This window comes from Lacerta agilis, chromosome 4, assembly GCF_009819535.1.
Source record: "Lacerta agilis isolate rLacAgi1 chromosome 4, rLacAgi1.pri, whole genome shotgun sequence".
Taxonomy (NCBI): domain Eukaryota; kingdom Metazoa; phylum Chordata; class Lepidosauria; order Squamata; family Lacertidae; genus Lacerta; species Lacerta agilis.
Window position 1 is genome coordinate 45,784,204 of NC_046315.1, and position 27,856 is coordinate 45,812,059.

At 41.5% G+C, this 27,856-nt stretch overlaps 1 protein-coding gene across 2 annotated transcripts; it reads left to right on the forward strand.

Moving 5' to 3' along the window:
* The first annotated feature begins 3,165 nt into the window (after window positions 1-3,165).
* Window positions 3,166-27,399, forward strand: CHODL (chondrolectin). Of its 2 annotated transcripts, XM_033146860.1 has the most exons (8): window positions 3,166-3,509; window positions 20,978-21,290; window positions 21,955-22,112; window positions 22,820-22,867; window positions 23,244-23,327; window positions 24,462-24,564; window positions 26,037-26,115; window positions 27,179-27,314. In XM_033146860.1, the coding sequence occupies exons 1-8, from the start codon at window positions 3,410-3,412 to the stop codon at window positions 27,179-27,181; spliced, it is 888 nt and encodes a 295-aa protein (XP_033002751.1). In that variant the 5' UTR covers window positions 3,166-3,409; the 3' UTR covers window positions 27,182-27,314. The 2 variants fall into 2 exon arrangements, with proteins under 2 accessions (XP_033002751.1, XP_033002750.1); XM_033146859.1 differs by lacking the exon at window positions 26,037-26,115 and having other exon boundaries at window positions 3,176-3,509; window positions 27,179-27,399.
* Window positions 27,400-27,856: the final 457 nt, after the last annotated feature.

Consider the following 27,856-nt stretch of genomic DNA (forward strand, 5'->3'; position numbering starts at 1 on the left):
GCATAAGATACAGGCTGCTTACACTGCTCTTCCCAGTTGCCATCAGGAAGAGGTCTTTTCCAGGGCCTGCACTGGGGAAAATAAAGTCTAACTAGTGCATTGTTTCTTGATTGTTAATCATGCAATGAGTGCCAACGAGGGACCTTTAGTAGCTTCTTTTTAATTACTTGGTTGGCTTCTTGGTTTACTATCTTGAAAGCACCATCCTGTGCATCAGTGAGAACTTCTGATATGGCAGTGAGCTTAATCAAGATTTTGGTCCCCAAACTATTAAATTAGTCCTGTTGGTTCTCTGTGGCTGTTCATAAAAAAGGCAGCTGTTTCATTATCTCAATCTACCCATGGAACCATAAAGAGCAAGCTAGCATTTAATCCGTTGGTTTTTTTTAAGTCTTGTAGTAGGAGGATATGTTAATATGCATTGGAGATGGAATAGGCAACTGAAGTTTAAATGTGTCAGAACTGCAGATTCCCAGGATTGTGGGAAATTCCGGGGGGGGGGGGGGGAGGAATGATTACCCACAGTCCCATTAACAAATGAGGGTTTTTTTCTATGTATTTCTTCTACAGCTGAGAGAGCACAATGATAACACTGAGCTTCAGTCTTTCCTCTGGTTGGCAGTAGGTATGTTCCACTTACCAATATCTGTCCACTATTTGGGTCCAAACCCAGTGATCACCCTCTGCCCACAAGTACAAAAGTGACGCTGCACACAAGTGACTTGATTTCATTTCTAAATTGCTTGGAAGTAAATCCCAGAAATAAGCACTTAGAACTGCATTACAGAGACACCTCTCATGAGACATTTTGTTCTTGTGTGCAGAGATCCCTGAATACAAAAAGCTCCCAAATGCATTGTGTCAGGATGAAGGGGATATACCCAGATGCTCAGAAAGTTGATGTGAATCATAACCTGTTTTAGTATTTTAACTTTTCGTATGTTTAAAATCATTATTGTATTCCCCCCTTGATTTTGTTTCATCTGTTAGTAAACTGCTTTGAGGGTTTTTTAAAAAATAAAAAATGATCAAGTGGTGTATACATTTTATAAAGTGAAATAAATAAATAAATAGAACATTTACACAGATTTATTTCCCCTTCAAATACACACAAGTGGTGACTGGGCAGTAGTAGTTTGAAAGGGAAAGCTTGGGTTTCTCCTTGTGTGTTCTTTGCACATGACATTGGTCTACATATGTTTTGAAGTGTGCTTTGTGTATTTGTGCCAGTCTCAGTGCAAAGCGTCACACGAGAACTGGCCCTTAGCTTTGGCCCTTCCTTGCCCTACCATTAGGCTGGCTGAGGCAGGCGCTTCAGTTGACAGGAATTGGGTGTGGCACTGTGCTGTTGGAGAAAATCAGGGGCGAGGAACCTCCACCCTTTGTGCCAGACTTGGTCCACCAGTCCTCTCCATTTGGCAAGCAAGGCTGATAGCATCCATGATGCCAGTTGTGGGGGATTAAGGGTGGGGCTTAAAAGGAACAATCCAGAACTTGAAGTGGCTCATTTGCTGGAACTAGGCATGCTTCCAACTGCCCTTCAACTCATGGGTGAATGAAAGAAGGAACGCCTGGGGTGATAGAAGCATGTCTAGCTCAAGGAGGTTTTTTTTTTTGGAAGCTGCCCCATGCCAACCCTCCAATGTCTCACTTCCTTGGGTGTCCCACAGCAGCAGTGGGTGCTTGAGAATTGTGCAATGGATTTTGACAGGTGGGTGCATGGGCGTAGCTAGGCTTTATGTTGGGGGAGGTAGAACCTCTGTTAGTTCTGAATTTTTATTTAATGATTTAGGGGGCAGCTTCCCCCCCCTGCTGCCCCTTTGGGCTATGCTCATGGGTGGGTGGGCCAACCTATCATGTGAAGTCATAATGGCAGGCAAACATGCCCATCCACCTGTTGAATTTGGCCTACAAAGCTGATCCTGATAGAGCTGCAAGGATTCTTCACCAATGAAGAAAATAGTTGCGTAGCCCAGCATTGCTGCCCCACTCCCCACCCCATACATAGCCTGGGGCAGAACTTGGTGCATCTGGCTCTTGGCTTCCAGGGAGATTTTGCTGGAACCTGGAAGTCATTGCTGCTGCCCCTCTTCCTCACTTCTTTGGCGTGGGGTAGGACATGCCTGTGCTTCTCTGGTGCCACCGCGGGCACTTCCTACCCACTGTCACCAGATAAGTTAGGAAAAGCGACCTCGCCAGAACCCAAAAGCTGAGTGACCCCAACTTTGGAGCAGGGTGCGGGTGAAGCAGCATTTCCCCATTTTGCTTTAGGCAGCAAAACGGGTTAGGGTTCATTTATAGACGCCTTTCAGCTGGCCCAGCAAAGAGCCTTCTTGGATTCATGTAATCCACAAATGGCAAAACCTCAGCCTAAAGGCAAGGCGATGCCAAAGCTCCGTCTCTCCTCTGGTCTTATAGAGATGGGTGCTGCAACTTACAGGTATGCCTACACCTCCAGTAATATAGGGAAGGCGCTCTGTATATGCCCAGAAATGTTCTCCCTCACCACCACCACCACCACCCAATCTTGCCTGGCTGCAGCGCGGATTGCAGAAGTGGCGCTTCGACCGTGTGCTAAAGCGACAAGGAAGCCCAAAGAGCCGACAGAATAAAGCCGGAAAGTCACGCTGCTTTCCCAGAGAGGGCTTGGTGGTGTGGAGGCAGCCGCCCGTTACCGTCTTCTGCGCGGTGGCAGAAAGACAGGGAGGCCACCCGCTCCTTTCGCCAGACGCGGTTTGGCACCGTCGCCTTTTAATCGCCTCTGAGGCTCTGGAAAACCCTCTGCCTTGAGGAGGGGGCTGCTGAATCCGCGGCTTTCAGGACCCCCGCCCCCTAGCCCAGCCCCCCGCCTCGTGCTCGGCACCCTCCCAAGCTGCAGCGCTGCATTTCCCACCAAAAATCGATAGTCGCGGGGCTGGCCCTGCCCAACGCCGAGGCTCGGGGAGGCTGGCCGAAGCCGCTATATAACCAGGAGCCAGCAGCTTGCGCCTTCTTTCTCCCTGCGCGTCCAGCGTCGCCAAGCGCAGGCAGGCCAAGGCGAGTAGAAGGGAGACCTTGCAGTGCTTCCTGCTCCTGCTCCTGCTGCTGCTCCTCCTCCTCCTCCCTTGGACAAGACACTTCTCCTTCTTGCCCAAAGAGGTCCTGCAAAGACGCGCGCGCTTCCTCGGTGCACGGAGATGCGTGCAGAGGCAGCGGGCAGGGCAACAGCTGGGTATCAGGGATCTCAGCGAGGCTGCTGCTGCTGCTCCTGCAGTTGCTTGGCGCTTTGAAGGGACCCGCTTTGGAGCATCTTCCCCGCGGAGGACCGGCCGTTGCGCAGGCGCTGGGGTTGCCTGCCTGCCTAACCTGCTGCTGCTGCCACTTCGGGGCTTCGTTCAGACGCCCAGCGCCTCATCCCTCGGCCGCTGCGATGCTCCCTTTTCCGTGGGGAAGGCGTCCCCAGCTGCTGCTGCTGCTAGCCTACTGTGGGCTGTGGGCTCAGAGTTGCCTCTCGCTGCGAGTCCTGAGTGGTGAGTTGAAGGGAGGGATGAGGAACCTGGTTTCTTATTTGGGGGAGAGGAGCGAGACAGCTGGGACTCCCTCCAGATGTTTCTGGACTCCACACTCACATCAGTCCTGACCATGCTGCCTGGGACTGTTGGGAATTGGAGCGCAGCAACATCTGCAGGGACCTGTCCCTGCTGTATAAAACCCCCGAAGTGCTCCGGGTTTTCGGGTGCAATCTTTCCACCTCCCCCAGGCGTTCCTTCTTCCATTGCTTTTCACCTTGATCAATGAAAAGTGGTTAGCGATTCCCAAACAGAAAGGTGGCTCTTTTTGGCGGGGATCCTCTTACTTTCAAGCGGGTGGCGCTCTGTTGCTTCAGTGAGGTAAAGGGAACTCAGGGAACGCAGCCTTGGCATTGTGTCACTGGCACTAGGGACGAGCTGTTTCTTGGCGAGTAAAAAAAGGCTCGATTTTTGTCCCAAGTTGGTGATTTGACTTTGCGGAAAGATCACAGCCTCAGTCCTGGAAACTCCAAAGATGAGATCCCCAATTCATATCTTTAAATATGGGAATGGAAAGTTTGATGTCCCTTATATTGTGTCTCCTAAGTCAAAAGGTTTTTTCTCTGACTTGTCCTCCGTTTATAAAGAGTCTATTTGTCCCTCATTTTTAAAAAGTTCAGAGACTGAGAAGTAGGATAGAGGATCAAATACGGAGAAGCAGGATGGGGGCTCAAATACCAGTTAAAGAGTGGCGTGAAAGAGATGCCCATTACACCTGACAACTTTCTCAGTTCCTGCTTGTCTGCAGTAACCACTGAAATCTACATTCATGTTTGTGGATAAGGATTTGTGTGGCATGGTCTGTGGTGGGAAAGGTATCAGTGCAAGAATACTTCTGAAGAACCATGTGCTGCTACCAGATGTAGACTTCCACCCTGAGTAGTGGGAGGTAGGGGTATATGGGTGGCGTCCTAAACTTCTGAGCTCGTACTTCTCCTGAACTTTGACGTGAATCAGTATTGGAAAATTCTACAGCTTCCTCAGATGATCCCAATCTGCAGAGGGTTGGACTAGATGACCATTGGGCTCCCATTCTACGATGCAATTGTCTTGCCTTGAATATTTCTTTCCAAGGAAAGAACTTCTCAGGGAATTTGCTGAACTGCTTAATTCTTTACAATCAGGAAGCCATCTTCATATATTGAAAATCTCATTAAGGAAAAATACTTTAAAATATTGATTAACTTACACATTTTTTCAAGTGTGGTGCAAAGTTCCTTCCTTCCTTCCTTCCTTCTATATTTGCCATAAATATGTGAAATATGTCATAAATATGTGAAATACAGTGGTACCTCTTGTTACGAACTTAATTCATTCCAGAGGTCCGTTCTTAATCTGAAACTGTTCTTAACTAGAGGCGTGCTTTTGCTAATGGGCCATCTTGCTGCTACTACACCGCCAGCACACGATTTCCGTTCTCATCCTGGGGCAAAGTTCTCAACTCGAGGTAACTCTTCCAGGTTAGCGGAGTTCGTAACCTGAAGCGTTCGTAACCTGAAGCGTTTGTAACTCGAGGTACCACTGTATACTGTGCCTATCCATTCATTGCATGCAAGCGGTGGAGGAGCGGGAACCTGCCCTGTGTGTCCTGCACATAAGGATACAGCGTACATAAGCAATAAATAATCCAGTTGTATCTTTAAGGCTAACAAATTTACTATGCAATGAGCTATGATAAGTTAGAGCTAACTTTCTCCGGTGCAGATTCAGTGTGTGCCTATTTTCCTAGATGGACCTGTACATATTATTACCTGAGTGTGTTCTATAGGCTACATTTCAGTCCAATTCCAATGGTTTCCTGAAAGGTCAGGCAGGAAGCAAGGGACTAGAAATTGGATAAGGTGGTAGTTATGTTCCAGTTTTCCATAATTAGAATAGATTCATGAAACATGAACACAAGAAGCAGGAACCTTTAGACCCCTCGCCATTGGACACACCACTTTTAAAATGGGGGGGGGGGACATTCCAAGGAATCTCTTAGGAATGGCTTAAATAGTTCACGTAACCTAGAACCAGTTCTGATCCTTTTCAGCTGCTGATCACATGCAGCACCAACCTTAAGGTGCTGTGTAGGCACCAGGGGGTGTCAGTGTCAGGAACTTCTCAAGCCTGCCACCGAAGTTCTGGGGACCACTGCAGATCCCCCCCATCCCCCATCTCTGCTGATCTGGCTGTTGTTTCTTGTTCATTCAGTGGCAACAACAAGAAGGAACATTGCCCTTTTTGGGCAACGGTGTAGGTGGTCTCAGGGAGAGGAAGTCAGTGACAGCAGTCACAAGGAAGCAAGCAGGAATGGGAAAGTTTTGAAGGCGTTTTATTCAAGGGCCACTCAAAATCTGGATTGTGATAACCAGCTGAGGGGAGGGAGTTGCATGTAGCAAACAGGAGCTTAATCCATGTCGTCCCTTCTGAGCTTTGTGCCTGGAAGCCACTATATGAATGGAACATTAATGAAATAATAGGAGATAACACTGTCCATTCAGATGCCAGGCAGAACTGTTAAGAGATCTGTACCATCTCCAGGTAAAGACTTGCAGGTTGCAACTTCTTCAAAGTACTGCACTAGTCTCTTTGTCCATCCACCTCTTTTCTACCAGAACACAAGGGGAAGAAAAGCAGAGTGGACTTTAGTGAATCAACTGTACAGGAGGTGCAACAACTGTAGTCTTGGTGTAAAGCATTTCAGGAGTGAAGTGCAACCTATGGATGAAGACCTTTGATACTTTTGGGTGCTGAACCCTTTGGTGTCTTCAGATAACCTGTTTATGAAGTATCCAACCTGATTTGTTTGCAGAAAACCTGTGCTGCAGTTAGACTATGTCTTGTCTTTGTTGGGCATTTGTTCAGATTTATTTGTGGTGATGTTATATGACCATGAGCATTCTTTCTAAATTCATCCTGATTTGCTTGCATGATGTTTATACATCTTCCCATGAATTGTTTGTTCATCCTACACTTTTCAGTGTAGATTTGTTGTGCCAGGGTAACAGAGTGCTTTGATCCACTTTAATTCCACAAACCCAAATTTCTGGTATGGTTTGACTCCATTCCACAAAATGCTGACATTCAGGAGGTGTCCATTGCCTGTAACAACCCAGGACAAATGTGAGAGTGGGAGTATCTGATGGAGAGAAATGATCATGGGATTTGGAGAGAGGGGCATTCAATACATTGGTAACATGGAGCTCTACTTTGTGTTCCTATCTTATTCAAGTGAAGCTTTAGAAGTGAAAAATATTGATGTCTGGGATTTGGGATGGCATGAATGAGGGCGAGGGAAAGAAGCTCAATCTAGATATGATGGAGCTGATGTTGCTGGGTAGTTTTTCTGGCGTGGGTTCAACTCATTCTGGGAGGATTGCACCCTACAAGAGGATCATATTTGCAGTTTGGTGGGTGTTGACTGACCCAGCTTTGTCACCAGAGGCCTACGTGGCTTAAGAAGCACAACACATTTCCCATTAGCTAAGGCTGGTATACCAGCTGTGGTCCCTTTTAAACAGAGATAAGCCACAGTCATCCTTACTTTGGTAATTGCCTGAATAGATTATGGCGAGAGCTGCCTTTGAAACTTTCTGAAAATTTATGAATGCTGTTGTTAGACTGAGATGAGCTATAGGCAACACACCTTGCTGGTTCCGAAACAGCTTTGTTGTCTATCAGCCCCAAATTCTAAGAGCAATTTAAAGCCTGATAAGCAGTGTTTGAAATCCCCCAGGTGCCAGGCACTTTTTGAGACTATGTGGATGCCAGGTTGGTGACTGACATCTCCATCTTGCTGGCCCCTCCAGCTCTCTTAAGCAGGTAAGCAGAAGAGCTTATTTACTGCATTTATATCCCACCTTTTTTTCCAAGGAGTACGGTACATGGTTCACCACCCTCCTCAGTTAATCCTGAGAACGACCATGTGAAGGTAGGTTAAGAGGCTGTGACTGGCCCAGGGTCATCCAGTGAGCTTTATGACTGAGTGGAGATTTGAACCCTGATCTCCCAAGTCCTAGTCCGACACTCTAACCACTACACCACACTAGCTTCCTATAGTATTTCTGCTATGATGCAGCAACCTAAATTAAGTAGGTAAATAAGTAAGGGAAAAGCAAATATGTCACCCAGAGAAGGATCTGAAATGTTTTCCTTGAAGCTTGAATTTGTTTTATTCTGGATTGTTTCATTTGATGTTTTAATGTGTTGGAAACCACTTTGTGATTTTTTTTCTTTAAAATATATAGTGCTATACAGTGGTACCTCAGGTTACATACGCTTCAGGTTACATACGCTTCAGGTTACAGACTCCGCTAACCCAGAAATAACGCTTCAGGTTAAGAACTTTGCTTCAGGATAAGAACAGAAATCGTGCTCTGGCAGCGCAGCGGCAGCGGGAGGTCCCATTAGCTAAAGTGGTGCTTCAGGTTAAGAACAGTTTCAGGTTAAGAACGGACCTCCAGAACGAATTAAGTTATTAACCCGAGGTACCACTGTAGTAATGAAATGAATAATAATAATAAACTTCACTGCAAAAAAAGAAAAGATGCCTGGACATGCCATTGTGGTGACTGTGACCCAGGTTTAAGGTGCCATTTGGTGATTAGCTGATATATTTGAGTTTCTAACACTGCTGATAAGCCTTGGGACCTCTCACAAATGCCTGGGCTAACATCAAATGGACCTTTTCGGGATACTGCTGCTATTAGAGGTTAGATGGGTGGCTCAGGGGAAAAAGCCTTTTCAGCTGTGATGCCTCACTTATGGAACACTCTCCTCTGTGAAGATTACCTGGTGCCAATTCTTATGCCTTTTCAGCAGCATACTTTCTCTCTCTCTCTCTCTCTCTCTCTATATATATATATATGTGTACAGTAACTTTCTCCAGCTCTTTTTAAACATTAAGATAAAATTGATTTCTGCTTCTGGGGCCTCTCTCTGGGATAAACTTTACAGCAGCACAATGTACAAAATCATAGTCTATAACAAGAATGTACACAATAGAAAGAAGAATTTGTGTTTGCAAAACTACACCATGCAACCAAATTCCAAACAAAGTTAAGCGCCTTAAGCCTGTTAATTTTAATGGGATTAGACCTGCCTATTTAATGGACTTATTTGCTGTACGTGTGTGGGAAGACCAAATGAGAAGGTGCCAATCACAGAAGAAGACTTCCAGGTGCACAGGAAAAAGTTGATTAGGCCCAATTTGTTTTGGAATAAATCCTCCTTTGGAGGACTCTTGAATCACTGCTGTCAACCTGTCTATAAACCACTGTTGTAGCTTGTTCCATATATACACCAGTATTCCTAATGGTGTAGTCTAAAGCCTGTTTGCTCAGAAGTAAGCATCTCTATGTTGAATGAGACTTGCTCTTTCCTGTGGACTGGGGATTTCCAAGCCCTATTGAAAACAGAGCTACTTGAGGTTTTGTCTGAGGGTTTATATGCAGTCAAAGGATTTTATTTTATTTTATTTTAATTTTGAACAGTTGACTCCCTCCTCATTGCTGCATCACAGACTAATTTTGAGATGCCTCTCAAAAAACAACAACTGTGTATTATGAAACATAATGGGAGAGGTGACAGCTGTTGGGGGGCGGGAATGTGTAAATCCCCTTTGGGTTGAGGGAACTAGTTCCATGGACTTATTAATACTAGTCAGGGTTGAACTGTAGGCCACAGTAGGGATGGGGGAGAATTTCAACTCAGTTGACATTTAAAGGCAAACCCACCTCTTCTGTGTTTGCTAAAGAAGTATGTGAACCAAAATAGACCCACCCTTCAGAATTTGCTCTTTCCCAAACTATGGAGAGCAGTTCTCCAAACCAAGTAACATGTACACAGATGCATATACCGGTACTAGGGTGCATAAACTGTATGTATATATTTGTGAAGGCAACACAGAATAATACATTATATATGGTGAAATTGCATTGCAAATATGTTTATAACAGGGAAAATAGCATATTTGGAGAAATTCACACTAAAACACTCAATAATTTTCAAGAGTACTTTTTTTTTTGCTTTTTAAGGAAAAAGTTTAAAAATGAGAAACAGAGAAAATGAAATTGATATATTTTCCCATCCCTGGTCACAGCAAACATAATCTTTGTTGGGTTCTAAATGAATGCTCCATAAAATCACTGGAAAGGTATTTCATTGAGTTCAACAGATGTGAATCCAGGACTAACAAGGTAACTGCAATCAAATGCCATCTCTGCAAGTTTGGCCAAGATCACATAAAAGGCACATTGCAGCCAATTGTATTTGTAGTAGCCCCCAATTCTAGTTTTCTGTGTACTTCTGATGTGTAGTAGTGCCATTATTTTCTCTTCTCACCATGAATTAGCTCCCCCAATTCACCTTTCGTCAATAGGATTGAAAAGAGACGAGCAACTTGGTTGTTATCAGCGAATATGGACATTTCTCCCACTATTTATTCAAATCTCTCTCTGCAACTGCAAGGGCTATAAGTATTACTCAAAAAGAAAAAAGGAAAAGAAAAGAACCCTGGTAATAATGTCAAAGTGATAGAATGGTGGAGATGAAAAGGATTTGATTTGTGGGTTTCATAAATGATCTCTTGAGAAGTGCATGCTCCTTATCCCTCAGCAGAGCAAAATTATTCTATTCTGCTCTCTTATCTCTGCTAACTCATGATGCTTCATGGTAGCTTGCAGCATTTTTACATTCTACCATGTCTTATCTCATATCCTCGTAATTGACCCCGTAACAATTTTTCTCATGGTGGTAGTGCTATAAGAAGTGATAGGGAAACACATTATGCTTTTGCATTCATATTGAATTATTGTCAACAATAGCTGTTTGCAATGCAGTAGTTCAGAATGCCTTGAGTTGGCTGAAGACCAGTCCTTAAAAAAGAAAAGAAAAGTGAGAAGACAGGGTTAGGGAAAACTGCTGAGTGTTACATAACCCGCATTGCTGTACCTATGACATCATAAAGCACATAAAGTGATGATAATGCAGTTTGCAAAAATGCAATTACTTTAAGTATCTGTTGGGCAGGAAATATACGAGCTAATCTTTTTACTAGCCACTTAACAACCAATGTATTAATCAAAGCCATTATGCCTTAATGACTGCTGTTTGCTGTCAATTTATTTTTGCCCTTTTATTTGTGATATTTTCTTGATTTTGTCAAGTGCGCATTCCAATATTTATGTGACAGTACTCAAAATAAGATCTCTGAGGATCGAAAATAATTCATAGGGGTGTGTGTGTGTGTGTGTGTGTGTGTGTAAAGTCGCCATTTACTAAAATGGAAATATCAGCAACAGAAGTGTGGCACAATTCCAGAGACAGTTATTGTGTTAATAATGGGCAGATAATAACTACAATAGCCCAAAGAGTAGATGGAGATGCATATGTCAATCTGTTTCACAGTGCGTATGGAATGCTAGATCCCTCTGAACACTGTGGCATGAGCATCTGATCTGTGTGGACACTTTTCACTTTTATATGTGCAGTTACTCTGTAGCTGATCACATGAGTTCTTGCCCAAGAAACAGGCACCTCATGGAATCATGGTGCTCAAACTACTGGGGTAACATTCAAAAGTGTCTTTATGTCTGCACACTCTTGCTTTTACTGTTATTTCACACATTCCAGAAGAGAGCTCTGGAAGTTACACAGCTTCTGGAGCCAGCCCCTGGCTCACATTAGAGCTAGTTAAAGGCTTTCCAATATTGATCCAATACATTTGAATTCACATCACCACTTCACGCTGAGTAGGAGGTTGTGACTTATGCTTCTCTAGGAAGAATTACAACTGGCTGAAGCATGAAAGCATTTACAACTTTGCAATAAGCAATACCTCTGAATAGGGCAGCACTATGTCAAAATTAGACTACCTAATTTTAAGGTTGGTTTCCCATAGTCAAGCTTGTATCACCCTTATGTTCAAGATGTTGGCAGCAAAATAGATGGGACTAAAGTAAAGGTAAAGGTAACAGTAAAGGACCCCTGGACAGTTAAGTCCAGTCAAAGGTGACTATGGGGTTGTGGAGCTCATCTTGCTTTCAGTCTGAGGGAGCCGGTGTTTGTCCACAGACAGCTTTCCGGGTCACGTGGCCAGCATGACTAAACCACTTCTGGCGCAACAAAACACCGTGATGGAAACCAGAGCACATGAAAACGCTGTTTATCTACTTGCACCATACCTATTTATCTACTTGCACTGGTGTGCTTTCGAACTGCTAGGTAGGCAGGAGCTGGGACAGAGCAACGGGAGCTCACCCCGTTGTGCAGATTTGAACCAACAACCGTCTGATCGGCAAGCCCAAGAGGCTCAGTGGTTTAGACCACAGCACCACTTCCATCCCAGGCTATCTCACAATGTAGCTATGAGGAGCATTAGGCAGAAAGACAGGCATTTGCCCAAGGCTTTGAATCCAGGAGTATTTCCAGACTGCTACATCTGACTTCCCTACAAAGAAATCAAAATGAGTGTTCAGTAAATAGTAATGTTTAGTCACCTGGCAAACAAATTAGGATGAATGCTCAATAGGTGGCTTGGAAGTGACCCTCTGTCTCCCCAGTTCAATACTATAATCATGAGGCTCACTTTGGCTGTGATCGGCCGTTTTCAAATATGCTTTTGATCTATTCACTTACTTCAGAAGATAGAGCAAACTAATGGATGAATATATGTTTTTAGATTCTTAATAACATTCTTGGAAGAAGCTTAGCGTGATTTATCAAATCATGTTGCAAAACATAGTTTGCAAAACAAAACAAACCTTGTTTCAAGACTTGAGCTTTTATGCATATTCATCAAGAGCTTTGAAAAAACAAGGAACCTTGATGAAAGCAATGGTCCTCCTAAGATGTTATCTTTTCTGCAAGCAAGAAAAGCAACATGGAAGTGTGATGCTTCACAATGTTTTCAGTTTAGAAAAAATGATCCTTGATCACTGTGGCCACAGAAAATAAGTGCAGCTGCTGTAGAGGATCTGCTGCTTCTGTTACTTGAAGTGAAATTGTTGGTGCTTCTGGGTGGGAGACGGCCTTCTTCCGGCACCTCCGGACCTTCAAGCAAGCAGCAGAGCTTAGCAGAAGCTGAGACTGAGGATATGTAGCATCTGGGTTTAGTGATTTACAGGATCGAAATAAAGAACAGAGCCATTATGGTGTGTCTCTCCCACTCGCAGAGAGAACAACAACAGAACAGAAGAAAGAACAAAGAAGACGGAAGTGGTGCACAGTTCCTTCCATTCCCACGCTTCCAAAGAATGGAATGTCAACACATAGAGCATGTGATCTAGTAGTCACACAGAGCATGTGATCTAGTATTCACACACACTCTGCAGCACGGGAGAAAATGAAACTCCTGACATCCTCCCCCTTTTCATGGTAACGGTTGCTGCAGTGTTTAGCCTAACAGCAGCTTCTGAAGATGTTCCTTGTTAACAACTTTTGACAACAGATCTGCAAAAATTTCCTTTCCTGACATGTAGGACACCTGAATGAGTCCTTTCTGGATACACTTTCTTGCAAATTGTAATTTTAACTGCAAGTACGCGGTTCTTTGCTTACATCCCTCAGAAGTGAGCAAAGACAAACATGACCTGTTGTCTTGGTAAACTAGGTAAATGTGGGTTACACTTGCCAGGCATCTTTAGATTGCCCCTGGTATAAGCACATCTGCAGCAGAAAGGTAAAGATGAAAGAGGCAGGTTATACTGAGAAAGGCAGGTGAGCTGAACAGGTGAATTGGGTCCAGAGCCAGCTTCAGAGTCCAGCTTCAAAAACCATTAAAAACAAGGTCTCCCACTGATCAGAACATCCTCTACTAAAAAGGGGGGGGGGTTAAAAACATCACAGCAGAAAGAGAAGCAACTTCATGTGGATTTAGTAATGACATATTATTAAAATACACTTTTATTATTAGTACAATTATCATGAGTTTCATCTGAGTGACTGTAGAGAAAATACTGTAAATAAATGAGTGTACACTTATAAATATATGCCTTAAAGTTATTCTCTGTTCTGTTGAACCAGGGCACAGCTAGGGTATGTTAAGTAGAAAACCCCAAGGCTGAGAAGAGCTTGTGTGCCACATTTGACTAGACCAACAGAAGCCTGCACAGGAAAGCCATTGGTTAACCTTTAGCTTCATGTTTCGAGAGAGTGTGACCCATCCTAGGTTTCAAGTTATGCTTCAAGATCTCTGTGAAGCCACAGATACCACCAGTTTGAGACTGCTGGAACATTCTTAAGAGACTTCTGCTTAGACAGAACTCTGGCTGTCTGCCAATACTGATCCTATAATTTACAGCTGCAGAGTCCATGAGATCAAATGGGGGCGGGAGGGGGGAGCATCTATTACAGAAACAACTAAATGGGTCTCAGCCTCACATTTTATAGCATATTAAATATATGGAGTGGAACTAATGCCAAAAAATAGACATTTTCTACTTAGAACGGTAAAGCTGTCAGAATTTTAATAGTTTGGCGCACAATTGCCTTCAGGAAATACTGTAATATGTAGGGCTTTTTCCTTGATAAAGGCATACCACTTAAACCAACAAGTAAAACAGTGTTTCATTTGCTCCTTCAGCATAATACCAATTTGCTGGTTGAAAAACCATTTATCGTGTATTGATCCAGGTAATTAGACTTCTGCGTTTCTTCTGGAAATCTGTGAAAACTAAAACGCTGAGTCTGGTTTTAGTCAGATGTGCAAATAAACTCTGATACAGTACTAATGTATTCTCAGGTCTGAAGAGCTCTGTTCTTTATGGATTCTTTCAGAGCTCACTTTTTCTGTGATTGCATTAAATTGGAAGTGTGACACTTTAGGCTATAGGTGATAGATGCATACCGCTCAGAACTGGTTTACACATCCATGTACATAATTTGATTTATCTGTATTTATATACCACCCAACTTTATCAACCCCTAACTGGGATGCGCGTCTTCTGGGACATGCTCCTGGGTGAGTTACGTGACCCACACCTTGCTTTTGCCCTGGGTTAATGTGAATTTTGCTGAGGAAAGGCACTGTGTGTATGAGACTGTGGGACCTGGGCAATAACAAGGAAAGGGAAGGGATTGTTACAGTATTTGATAAGAGGCTGAGAAGATGATCATGAGGTGAAGCCATAAGACATTTGGTAGAGATAGCTTTGAGAATATTCTGAGACAAAATTTGTTTACGAGATAGTGGGACAAATCACAAGGACAGTGCTTAAACTTTTCCCCGGATTTCCCCCCCCCCAAGAGAGTGAAATAGTTCCCACCTCTTAGCAACACAGAAAGGTCTGGCCCAACCTCTGATCAATATTGATTATTTATATACCACTTAATGCCAATATAGGCTTCCAAGCCATTTACAAAAACCATGTGTAAAATCCTTAAAACATTCAGCTCTTAGCTTAAAACATGCAACAAAACAATCTTGCAACAGACTAACTAGAACAGGGTACTTGGATCAAGAGATCAAGGGAATTCAGTATAAGAAGTTGAGGATTAGAGTTGGGCTGTGCACTCTCTGCCTCTCTTCTCAGGGGAGTGATGGATAGAAAAAGTTCACCATTGTAGTGGTTGATATGAAGTACTTTGAAACTCAGAATGGGCCAGACTAGAAGGGAGCTTTGGATATGAAGAGAGCTTGGCTTCATTTGTTTCTTATCTTTTTAATTCTACATGATTGTACTGTTTCTTTATTTCTTTATTATCCTTATTGTTTTATCATTTCTTTATCACCCATTCTTATTTGCATTTATAGTATTTCTCCTATTTTATTAAGCAGATATATAATTATTTCTCTACTACCCTTCGTGTTTTAAGTTTAGTTCACATGAATTACCATTTTGAGTGTATGGTCTTTTATTAGTGACTCAGCTGTACCCCTGGGGAATAGTTTTGAACCCAGATTTACTTGCTACATTTGCTGGAAAAGATGGCCAGTGGGAGATCTCCTACCATAAGACTTGTGTCTCATGTGCTTAAGGGAATCTTAAATTCTGGGTGCTTGGGCAAGATGTTCTTAAGTTCCGATTTCTTTGGATGTAGTTGGGTAGGACATTTGTGTACTTAGAAAAAAATATATTGGCAATATATCTCCCCAGGGGATCTTGCACTGATTTAAATAGTCACCCCCTGACTCACCAAGTCATGTATGGTAGCTTACAAAGAATTTGATCAACCTCCTTGTTTTGCTTCCTACCTGAGACCACCAAAAGTGTGTTTTCTCAGGCACTAGGCAGGTTACTATACCTGGTTAGTCATCAGAATTCAGCTTTATGGGTCACGTCTTGTGCAGGCTTGGCAAAAGATAACCAGCTAGAGGGATGAAAGACCAGCATAAATGTTGAAGCAGAAAGATGTTTCTTAGCGGAAAAGAAGCTATTAGTTTCCATATATTCATCTTACTAATGAATACAGAGTACAATTATGAAATTATGCTGCTGCAGTAGTTTTTGAAGAGACGTAATGTGATTTATCCTAAAATGCAGATTAGATCCCATCGATGGAACAAAAAAAAAAGGGTATTGTGCAGTGAGACATCAATAGTACTTAATGCAATTCATCACAAGATTGGCTTCTGAATCGGATCAAAGTTCTGACAGCATAATAGGAAAGGATGATTGCTAATCATATGATACATCATGGATGGGTCAAAATGCGACCCTAGAGATCTGTTCTTTCTATTTATCAGCTCACTCTTGCATTTTCTGTGGCACATTAGCTCTCAAGCTGAAATTGTGTGTGACATTTAGGAAGTCAGGACCACTTGTAGGATGAATAAAATAACTTGCTTGATTTGGTACATCAACAGAGATATCAATGAAGTTGTTATCATCATTTTCAGCAGCTGTAACAACCCATTGCCTATTATGTAGCATTTGAGGGTATGGCTGTTAGTTTTTAAAATGTCAAGTAGTTCTTTAGTCCTATTATTCCCTTCAGGTTTCCCCCCTATTGGTCTCTTCATTCCTGATCTTCCAGGGATTCTCATGCATCCCTCTTCATGGGCATTTGTCAACATCACTCTTTGCCTCTCCAGCAAAACTAGTTTCTTATCTCTTTAATTCCCTTTTGAAGCTGTCCAGATTGGTGGCAATAATCACACACATACTGGTAGAGAATTCCTTGGTTTAACTAAGTGCTGTGGGAAGTAGTCCCTCCTCTTATTTGTCCTGATTCTTCCACCATGCATCTTCATTGGAAAAATGGGTTTACTTACATTCTAAAATTAAGTTTAAAAGTCTCAGTGATTGTAGCCTTTTCTCATAGAGAAGTTGCTGCAGCCCCCTGATCATTTTTACTGCTCTATTCCAGCTCTGTGGCATTTTAAAAAAATAACCAGACTTATAGGCAGTCTTTCAATGTGGTCACACTAGATTTGTATAAAGGCATTTTGATAATGGTATTTTCAGGTTCTTTTCTAAGGCCACAACAATTTGACCTTTACACAACAGTCAGGCAATGGTTTAATGTTTTCATCAAGTTGTCCACCATAATCTCAGATCGCATTGTCATTTATGTGGTTAGGATTCTTTTTGCTCTAACGCAAATCACTTTCTACTTGGACTTACTCAGAGGTACCTCGGTTTACGAACTTAATCCATTCTGGAAGTCTGTTCTGAAACTGAAACCTTTCTTAAACTGAGGCACGCTTTCCCCAATGAGGCCTCCCGCTGCTGGTGCCCTTCCACCGTTCTGATTCCGTTCTTAGACTGAGGTAAAGTTTGCAAACCGGGACACTAGTTCCGGTTTTAAGGAGTTCGTAAACTGAATAGTTTGTAAACAGGGCTGTTTTTAAACTGAGGTACCACTGTACTTAGACTTTATGCACATACTTTATAGGTATACTGAATTATATTTGCTATGCTCATTCATGCAGTTTTGTGAGATTCTTTTAGAGGCCCTTGGAATCCCCTTTTCTTTTAAGAACACTGAACAATTGGGGTTCATGAACAAATATGGATATCATTCTGTTCCCCCAGAACTACTGATAATTTATGAATGTTTAAAAAGCACTGGTCCTATACAGATCTTTGGGGGACCCCACTGTTCACATCTCTCCTTGATGCAGTCTGTCCATATATTCCTATTCCTGTTATTTAAATAGTTTCTGATCCATAAGAGGACATCTCCTCTTACCCCATTCCTGTTGGCCTTATCTGGTACCAGATATGCTTTCTCTTTGTGGAGCTGGAAAGTATTTTTTATTCAATTCATTCATGAAAGCCAGCAAGGAATAAATGCATGCCTACCTTCATTCAATATTGCATGCTTTTGATATGGTATTTGTTGGATATTTCACAGACAATGTGGTAGGTATAAAGCTTTCTGGTCTAAATTATATTTTCATGGGAAAATACAAAAACAAATAAAACAAGGATGATGCTGTGATTCTTTCAGTAGACTGAGTCCACATCTGAGTTTGAAATTTGTTTCTTGTTTTCCTTAAACTATTCGGATCACCTTGTTTCTCTGTCTGAACTTTGTACTATATTGTTAAACAGGGTGTTTATTATATTAATATAGATAAAATATTTATTATATATATATTTATCATATTAAACATGGTGTGTGTGTGTGTGTGTGTGTGTGTGTGTGTGTGTTATATAAATGTGAATTTGGTTACTAACAAATGTACGTCTGTTTCCTTTGTCTGGATGCCATAACTCATGACCACAGCCTAGGGTCAGTTTCTGTTGCAGAATTAGGACCACACATGTGGCACTGAAAAGTTGACCAGTTCTGCCATATATGGTAGGGTAGGGCTAATCATGTGCTTGGGCATGAGGAACAAGCAGTGATGTGCACATATCTCTGAATCAGAATGTGCAACCCGTGAATTAGATTTCTATCACACTGTTCACTTAATCCAGTAAAGTCAGATTAAAATGATCCAACAATTTAGAACTATATGACATAATCAAAACCCAAACCTGGCAATTAAAAGGCAGCCAGAGGTGGCAGATAACTGAACCCAAAATGAAAGAAAAAACTATGGTTAAGTGATCAAGTTATAATGCAATTCTATGCATGTATTCTTGGAAGTAAACCCCATTAAGTTCAGCAGGAGCTGGGCTCCATTCAGACAGCACTTTATTGTTTCCCTGACATTTCCTTACCTGATAATTTCAATCTTTTATGTGATATTTCACATGACATAAAGGCCTCTTTTGGAAATCTGGTGGAGGTTTAGCACTTATTTCCATACTAATTGTTGTTGTTTTTTAATCTGTTTGCAACCCCATTAACTCGCAAGCCTGATAACTTGGGAAGCTGAGTTTTGTATTTTAGTTCCATGTGGGGCAATATCCCAGCAAGAGTTCTTCCCCACTGTTCAAAATTCAGCTTGACATGGCAGTATGTCAATCTAAAAGCCTCAGTTCCATAATGCAACTGGTACTGCAGTGTAAAAGGAACATTAGAATTTGGGATAGAAGCTCTAGCATTATCATCAGTAAAACTGACACAACAAACCTTACATTTGAATGCAGCCTTGCTTCCGGCCCATAACCATGTATGGGCCTAGCAAAGAAGTTTTGAGAAAGGCACTGAAAATATTGTAAGGTGGGGGGTGACATATCTACCTAGGCAAGGAGTTACATAAGCTGGGAGCCATCGCAGAACAGTCCCCTTCCACATTCTTACTGGATGTATTGCAGACAAAGGGAAGATATACAGCATAACCTTATCAGATGTGCTCAATGATAGAACAGCCTAATATGGGAGAAGGAGGACCTTTAAGTATTCTGGTCTCAAGCCTGGTAGACTTCAGTAATGCCAGCAAGCACTTTGATTGGAGTCCAAAAACTTATTGGTATCCAGTGCAGTTGGTACAGCAAAGGTGTCACATGTCCCAAGGACCAGCCCACTTAGTGCTTTTGCTGCTAGCTGAAGTTTCTGTAAAGCAGCCTCACATAGAGCACATTGCAGTAGCAGTCCAATCTTGAAGTAACTATGGAGCAATGTAGTGTAGATAGTTATTCTTTTCAGAGTCCTTAGTAGGGCTTTTTTCCCACCTGGAACTCGCTGGAGTTCAGTTCCAACACCTCTCAGGTGGGTGCCATTGCCATTATAGGAGAATAAGAGAGATGTTCATGGTGAGTTCCGGCACTTCTTTTTCTAGAAAAATAGCACTGGTCGTTCAGAAACCGTAGTTTCATGCTATGTCTGCTATGAGCATTGGGTTCATATGCTTCACCCTCTCATAATTTTTCAGTCACAAGGAGAGGATTAGAAACATTCATTTCTGCTTTTGAACAAATCACAGTTTCTGGTTACTGGTGCTGGTTTTAGTCTTTAAAACCCTAAACGGTTCGGGCTAAGGATACCTGAAAGATCACCTTTATCCATATGAGCCTCACCAGATGCTCAGTTCAGCATCTGAGGTCCTGCTGTCAGGCCAGTCAATAAACCAAATACTTAGATGTTTATATTCTTACACTTGTAGTTGTAGCCCACTTTCCTTCCGTTATGGAATCCAAGACAGCATTCATGTGCTTCCCAAAGACAGTCTTTCATCTATTCACTGACCAGAGCCAGAACTGCTTAGCTTCAGCAATGTGGTGGCCTCATGATTCTTCAGACCATACCTTGGGCAGGCACCTTACACAGGGCATTCTCAATGGTGTCCCCGTACCCTTGAACTCTCTCCCCATTTCTGTTTTGTTGCAATCTAAAAGGTTTTGCAAGGACAATCCATGCTTTAGTTTTGATCCTGAAGGGTGTATTAGAAAAGTATTTAAAACATGAATACTGGGGAAACTGGTTTGTTCCAATTAAACCATAGTTTGAGCAAATCACAACTCTCTGAATTCATAATGGAGGACTGTAGTTTGTTTCAAAGCTGAAAGGATGCTTCCATTGAAACTTACTCCATTTAAGCTTCTGGTGAGTTTCTTTCCAGTTCCGTTTTAACAGGACCAGTATCAGCATTTTGATGAGCGTTCAAGTTACACTTGTCTCAGGACCTATCATGTGACATTTGCTCAGGAGACAGCTTTTGCTTATCAGTCTCTGTAGTTGATAGGAGCAGAGCAGTTGGGGTGGAGAGGATCAATGGAGGAAAGATGTCATTTTCACGTCATTCCATTTCTTTCATTTTCCACAAAAAAGGTTCATGGCTCCCACAAAAAAACAAAACATAATGAAAATGTATACATGATCCATTGATTCCCTCCCCCTTTAGTGGGCTGTAACCTTCACTGATATTGTATCAATTGTGTCTCAAGAGTTATCCTATCAGATTCTTACATTTTTAAGGCACATAACATTTTTGAGTTGTTTATTAATTTTTCAAACATTAGCATGGAATTCTGAGAAAAGTGAAATAAAAGATGGCACGAAAGTAGGGGAATGTAATCCTGATGTCATTCATACACTGTTTTGTTACAAAATAAGTCTACATTAACCTATAACTGTATGTCTCTATATTGGTGTGTGGTTGTTGTTTTTAGGGCAAAAGATATGTTATGGTGATTCAACACACCCCTGCTACAAGATAGCCTATTTCCAAGACTTGTCCAGACGTCTGGGATTCCAGGAGGCTCGCCTGGCTTGTGAAATAGATGGTGGAGTACTCCTCAGCCTTGAAAGTGAAACAGAGCAAAAGTTAATAGAAAACATGCTGCAGAACCTCACAAAATCAGGCCTCGGCATTTCTGACGGGGACTTTTGGATTGGGCTATGGAGAAGTGGTGAGGGACAAACCACATCAAGTGCCTGCCCTGATCTTTACAAGTGGACAGATGGAAGCAATTCACTCTTCAGGTAAATAATTTGTGTCATTTGCTGTTGCTGCTGCTGCAAACAGAGACCAAAAGGGGATTTGGGGCTGCTAGGCAGACTTGATATTGGCCCATAATCCCTGAAGAGGAAAATGGAGCCTGTGGAATAAGAATAATGAATTATGTATTAGTAAATTATAAAGAAAGAAAGAAATGTTTACTAGTGAAATACCTACCAAATGTATGAAAATGTGACTAAGTGGGTAGATAAATGCTAGTCTCAATTTTCTCTGGTTTTGTCTCACGTCTCCCCTTCCTCTGCTCCATCACTGAATCTAGCATAATATTATTTATATCTAGGGTAGTCAACATGCTGTCCTTCAGAGGATGTTGAGCTGCAGCTCCCAGCTTCCTTAGCCATTGGCTATGTAGGCTGAAGATGATGAGAATTGTAGTCCAACAACATTTGAAGGCACCATGTTGGCTACCTCTGGTCTTCATAGACAGACAGTGGTTTTCAAAGCTTCAGAATGAAGTATTTCTCAGTCCTTGCTGGGAATTGAACCTTGGATGTTTTGCATGCAGGGAATGTGCTTTACCACTGAGCTACTCCTGCTTCGCTTTTTTAGATCCAGCAAAGCAAAAATGGACGCAAGCAATAATATAGTTTCCAAACAAAATGTTGTTGTATTTGTGTATTGTTATAGAAATTGGTATACAGATGAGCCTTCCTGTGGGAGCGAAGCTTGTGTTGTGATGTATCATCAGCCAACTGCAAATCCTGGCTTGGGAGGGCCTTACCTTTACCAATGGAATGATGACAGATGCAACATGAAGCACAATTTTATCTGCAAATATGGTCCAGGTAGGAAATGCTGAAGATGAGCTTCAGATGTTATGTGTGATTTCTGGTTGACTTTTCAAACCCTTGAAGTCCTGGTGACTTTACCCTAGTGCAGGCCATGCATCTCATTAAGACAGGTGAAATTCACAGTTTAGTTGCATTAGTGTATAGAAGCAAGATAAAATGTAAACAAGGGGGGGTACTATGTTATTCTGTTACTAAGAGGCAACATCACCCCACTTCAAATTTTAACAGAGGGCCTAGATTTTAGCAGAAGTTAAACTAATCATTACACACTATTTTATTTTCTGCCTCAAGCATAGGATCTTGCATTAACTATCCATACAGTAGCATACATATCTCCTTATAAATAAATTCCATTGAGTCCATGGGACTTATTCCAAGGGAAGTAGGTATAGAATTGCAACTCTAATTAAGTACTGCTGTATTGTTTTTAACACTTGATTGGGAGCCGCCCAGAGTGGCTGGGGAAACTCAGCCAGATGGGCGGGGTATAAATAAATAAATTATTATTATTATTATTATTATTATTTAATTAAGATGCTACAGGATGTATTGTGTCCTTAAGTACAAAAATCTATCCCACCGAACAAAATTGTCAACATATGGTTTAAAGTATCTGAAAAGCTGCTTATTTAAATTTAGGATTGCCTGAAAAATGTAAACAACCTATTCCTCCCTGCCTTGTTTATATATTATTTTAACAGATGACATCCTAGAAAAAGAATTAGGAGACAGAGCAGATCCAGATTACGGTAAGAAATGTTTGGATTGAGTTGCAATGGTAAAGCAATCCATCTTTTCCAAAAGCAAAATAATCCATAGATTGGAAAAGCAGAGTAGCGATGGAACAGCTTGAACAATGAATCCCGTAGAGAATAATAGTTACCATGTATGTTTTTATAAGTGTATGGATACATTTTGGAATATTTCAGTTTGTAACTCTTATTCCAGATGTTATCCCTATGTTACAGTAAAGTCCTTAGACGAGTTTATCACCTACACGTATTCATGTTCAAAACTGATTACTCCTGTTGCCTTTGGAGCTTTTGCAAAATGCAGTAATATGTGCAGATGTCCCAACACAGGAATTTGATTTTGTTTTGTTAAAGTATGTAATTACTTTCACAGAAGCCCAGCCAACGGTGCCAGCAGGGAAGCCTCACGATTCAAGCAAGACAGAAGATCATTTTCCGGTGGTTGTTACTGAAACTGGTAATTGATGCATATGATTCTGATATCTGAGTAATATTTAAATATGAAGCATAGACTGTAGACATGCAAACCCCACTTATTCATCATATGAATAAACTGGCTGAACTCCCAGAAACTAAAATGAACCTGAGGTCTGGGATTTTAAAAAGAAGAATAATTCAAGATGTCGTTGCTGCAGGGCAAATAGCTCTACTTGGGTTTTTAAGGGGAAATGCTTTTTGTCAAGGATAGACATCACATCGCAAACAGCCAGAGTCAATATGCCAAGTATTTTCTCCCACAGTTTCCTCTCATTCTTACTCCAGAGCCACACACAGTGAATGAATTGCAGGGGGTTCTGCATTTTCAAGTCTTAATCTAGTCCATTAAGCTTAATGGACCGCAGAATAACTAATTTTAAAAAAAATGATCTAACCAAACATTTGGTTAATGAACAAGTTTTGGAAAGTCAGCTTTTTGCTAAAGTTGTGCACCTTCCCAATCAGGTTCTTGTTTTGTTTGTTGGGCTTTTATAAATGGTGGCTGGTGAGGTTGTTTGCTGAGTACAACTGCCTAAAGCTATGATGCTGAAGTAGGGGGCATGCATCCCCCCCCCTAAATTGTTAGGTAGTGCTGGAGGTAGAGTACTATTGAAGCAACCTGCACCCATGCTGGGTTGACCATCCGGTTACCAATCACACATGGGACTGGGTTCAGCACTCCCTGCTTCCACTGCTACCACTCAACACAGAAAGGAAATCATGAAAACCAAAAGCCCTGGCCAGGACTGAAGATAAACCCTGGGACACTCTCAAAACTTCTGCAGTTGTACTTTATGTGGCAAGGTCTTTAGAGGTGGGCAAGTTGTCTTTCATGTCTTTGCCATGACCAGTTTTTTTCACTGAGGCCTTGAAAGAGCCTCAGGGTGGTGTTATGCAGTCTACAGTTTGAAAATCAGAATAGTAGAGTCCGTAAGGTTGGACCCCTCTTGGGTTGTAAGATTTCATGGACTAGATCATGCTAGTTCATATGTGTGAGTCATTGGCTTAAGAGATCTCTGATTGTTGTGATTAACTGGTGCAGTACAAGAGAATTTGTGCAAGCAGAGCCTATGATTTCAAGCAAAATACAATAATGAAACCCTTTTTCTTGTAGGTTTAATTCCCAATTTAATTTATGTTGTTATACCTACTATACCACTGCTGTTGTTGATATTAGTGGCTTTCGGGACTTGCTGTTTCCAGATGCTGCATAAAAGGTAACTATTATGACTGGACAGAAAGAGAGTCTTGGAACTTAAGTTCATGTATTATAAAATTAATCCTTCCAACTGACTCATATTCAAGGCCATTCCACACACAAAGCAAGGCCATTCCCATTTGCAGTTGAAAATGAATATTATTCCAGTGTTATGTCTTGACTAAAATGGCAGGAAGTCCACATTTAATAATGTAGCCACATCATCAAATATATAATGTGTTCAACATTAATATCAGGTATATTGAGTTTGCAAAACCTTTTGTTCTATGTAAGTTAATGCTGTTCTCATGCTAGTGTAAAGAGCTCGTTGCTTTTGTATATTAGCCATGAGGAACCTTGGCCTTCTAAATGTTATTGGACTACATTTTGCATTTTTGTTGCTCTTTGGCCATTCTGCCTGGGGCCGATAAGAGTCTTAACAACATCTGGATGGCTGCTGCTTCCACACACCTGTTGTATAGTAAAGCAACTAGAAAACTAACATTTAAACCCAATGCCTAAGCAAAAAGCCCTTAGAAAGAAGTCCCTTGTTGTGTACTTGACTACAATGCAAAACCGAACTTATTACTTTTTCTACCCTGCTCTGACACCTGCCTAGCTTTTCCTTTCAAAAGTCTGTTTAAGAAGAAATCAAGGTCAATCATACTCAGTTTGTTTCCCAGCTTTGAAGATTTGGTTAGCTTCTGTTATTAAAAGGAGCACAGGAACAGGCTGTTTTTTTAGGGCTGGATCAGCTGAAACACCTTCTCTGTTACAGGCTGTGTACCCACCAAACATTTACAGTACATGACACTGCCTGAAGAATCCTGGGAACTGTAGTTCAACCCACCACAGAGCTACAATTCCAGTACCCTCAGCAAACTAAAGTCCCCAGGGTTCTATGGGGGAAAGAAATGTGCTTTAAATGTATGATGTGCACATAACCACAGTATGTAGTCTTGGAATATTGTGGGCAATTCTCCCTGCACTGCAAGCAAGGGCATAGCCACTGCTGCTACTGCTACCTATGCAGAAGAAAGAGCAATGGCAGGAACAGAAGGATTTGATCCCATGCTGAGCTTTGTCCTCATCCCCATAAAGTTTAGTCAGACTTACATCATACACATTTCCTTAACCAATCGGCTGCAGTCAATGATGTGGAGCTGAAGTGGGTTGGGAAAATAACACAGGCATATCTGACAGGAAGTTGCAAGGAGAGGCAGGAGTTGACGCACAAATGCCATTTCAGCAGCAAACTTATGTCGAGAACACACCAAGTTCTGCTCCGACAGGATGCTGCATTGCTCTTGCTCTCATAGGAAGAAAAAGTTATGATCGTCCCACTGGTAGTGCTAAAACCAAAGTAAGGCACAAGAAGCATCCATGTTGACCCACCATAACTTTAGCCACAACAATGAGCATTTCTCCTGTGCTTTATGGCAAACCAGCAACTCATTCATGCTTAGTGGCTTTCCCTTTCCTTTCTTCTAGGGAAGCAAGGAGAAACTGCTTCAATGACTCATCTCCATTATCATCTGAATGCCTTGCAGAAAGTTTAGATTCTAACTTGGTATATTTCTCAGTTTCTATGATTGTCTTTTTAAGGTAGAGCTAGGATTCCTGGCAACTCCTGTGATCTACATAAGGCTCCCCCAAGAAACTTTGCACAGGGACAGAATCTCCTCAACAGGGCTCGGTTGGCTACATTTAGTTTGGTGGCCTTGAAATTATGTTGATCTATATCTATGGATATAGTTCAATCTATGCACTTGGTTCAGAACATATTCTTGCTACCTTTGTTCAGATGACATCCCACTCAAAGTGTCCTTTAAAGTCAGCAGTACTGGAGTAACTTTTCCTTGCTTCATTCCATGGCACTGTGGCAAATTCTGGCACAATGTGGTTGGGGATCAATTGTGCTATTATTATCAGATTGTTACAAGGACTCAAATGTATTGCCACATATTGCTAGGCTTTTAGCCACAGTGCCTTTGAATGAAGCCACAGAAAAGAAGTTTCCACATTATGGATGTAGTGCCCTTAGGTTAGCTGAGAAATAAAAGCATACCACAAAACTGGTTTCCAAGTATAACACTGCTAATGGTGGATTGAAGAAGGAAAGCCGCTTTTTCTTTATGATTGCGGGCTGATTCAACAGCTATGACTATTAACTATCATTAGGAATTTTTGACTCAGTACAAAGAAGCTATAGATCAGGTAATGAATAAATGTACTGTAAGAGAAATATGTAAAGAGTGCACCTTCGTACCATACGGAGCTTACTAGATCTAAGCTTTAGACTTTAAGGTTTGTCTGAGGGTGGGCATAGATTTTGAGGATCATATAGAGGATAGATCACAAGGGTCTGTGAGAAAGCACAGCATTGATAGGCTCATCTTCCTTATCAAGAAAAACATCCTGTCACGTGTGAGGTCACTTTTCAGCTGCTAAGTGCATAATCTTTTTACAGGAGGCCAACCAAGCAACATTAGTAGCAAAGACCATTTGGAAAGCCTTTACAATTTTTTATTGTGCACCATCACCCATCTTCCATTGCATACTTACATGAACAAATGAAAGGAATAGATGCATCATAAATGCATGTATATACAATTGTGTTTCTAATTTTCCAGTAAAGGAAGAACAAAAACCAGTCCGGACCAGTCTACGCTATGGATTTCTAAGAATGCACGGAAAGACAGCAGCATGGAGGTATAGAGATATGACTGAAAAGAAAGCAGGAATAACACTTTTCCATTCAGGATCTATTATAATGTCATGTCAGATATTAGCTTGGAATGGCTTGGAATTGCAACGGATCAGCAAAATGAACTGGAAGCTCCCCCTTGAGATCATTTTTATATGCAATATTTTATTTTCAATTCAATAGCAAAACATGGCACTCCAAAAGAAAAAAAGAATGCATTTATTTTGCTAAGGAAAATGACTCTGCTACAGATAGTAATGAGATGGAAAGAGCATTTGGAATATATATGGAAAAATGTCTACTGTATATGTCACTTCTAAACAGTCATTTCTAGTTTAAATTTTAACTCCCTCCTTGTTAGTTTCTCATACGTTGTATTGTCTCTTATTAATGGGTGTACTGTAAATTCAGTTAATATAAATTTACAGTGTAACAAAATAATTTATCTTTGCATAAAATTTGATAAAAATATTGACTGTAGGATTATTTATTTGAAATAGAAGGTGATTTTACTGTTGTTCTTTGATCTACATTACTAAAGACAACTGGCAACACTGTGCTATTCTGCAAGGATAAACTTCAAAACCACGGGGAGACAAATTGA

Bases quoted from the DNA above. Each gene is read 5' to 3' on its own strand.
- CHODL (XM_033146859.1), top strand. From the start codon at position 3,410: ATGCTCCCTTTTCCGTGGGGAAGGCGTCCCCAGCTGCTGCTGCTGCTA. The intron at 3,510-20,977 runs GTGAGTTGAAGG...TGTTGTTTTTAG, and splicing joins CTCGCTGCGAGTCCTGAGTG to GGCAAAAGATATGTTATGGT. The intron at 22,113-22,819 runs GTAGGAAATGCT...TTATTTTAACAG, and splicing joins TATCTGCAAATATGGTCCAG to ATGACATCCTAGAAAAAGAA.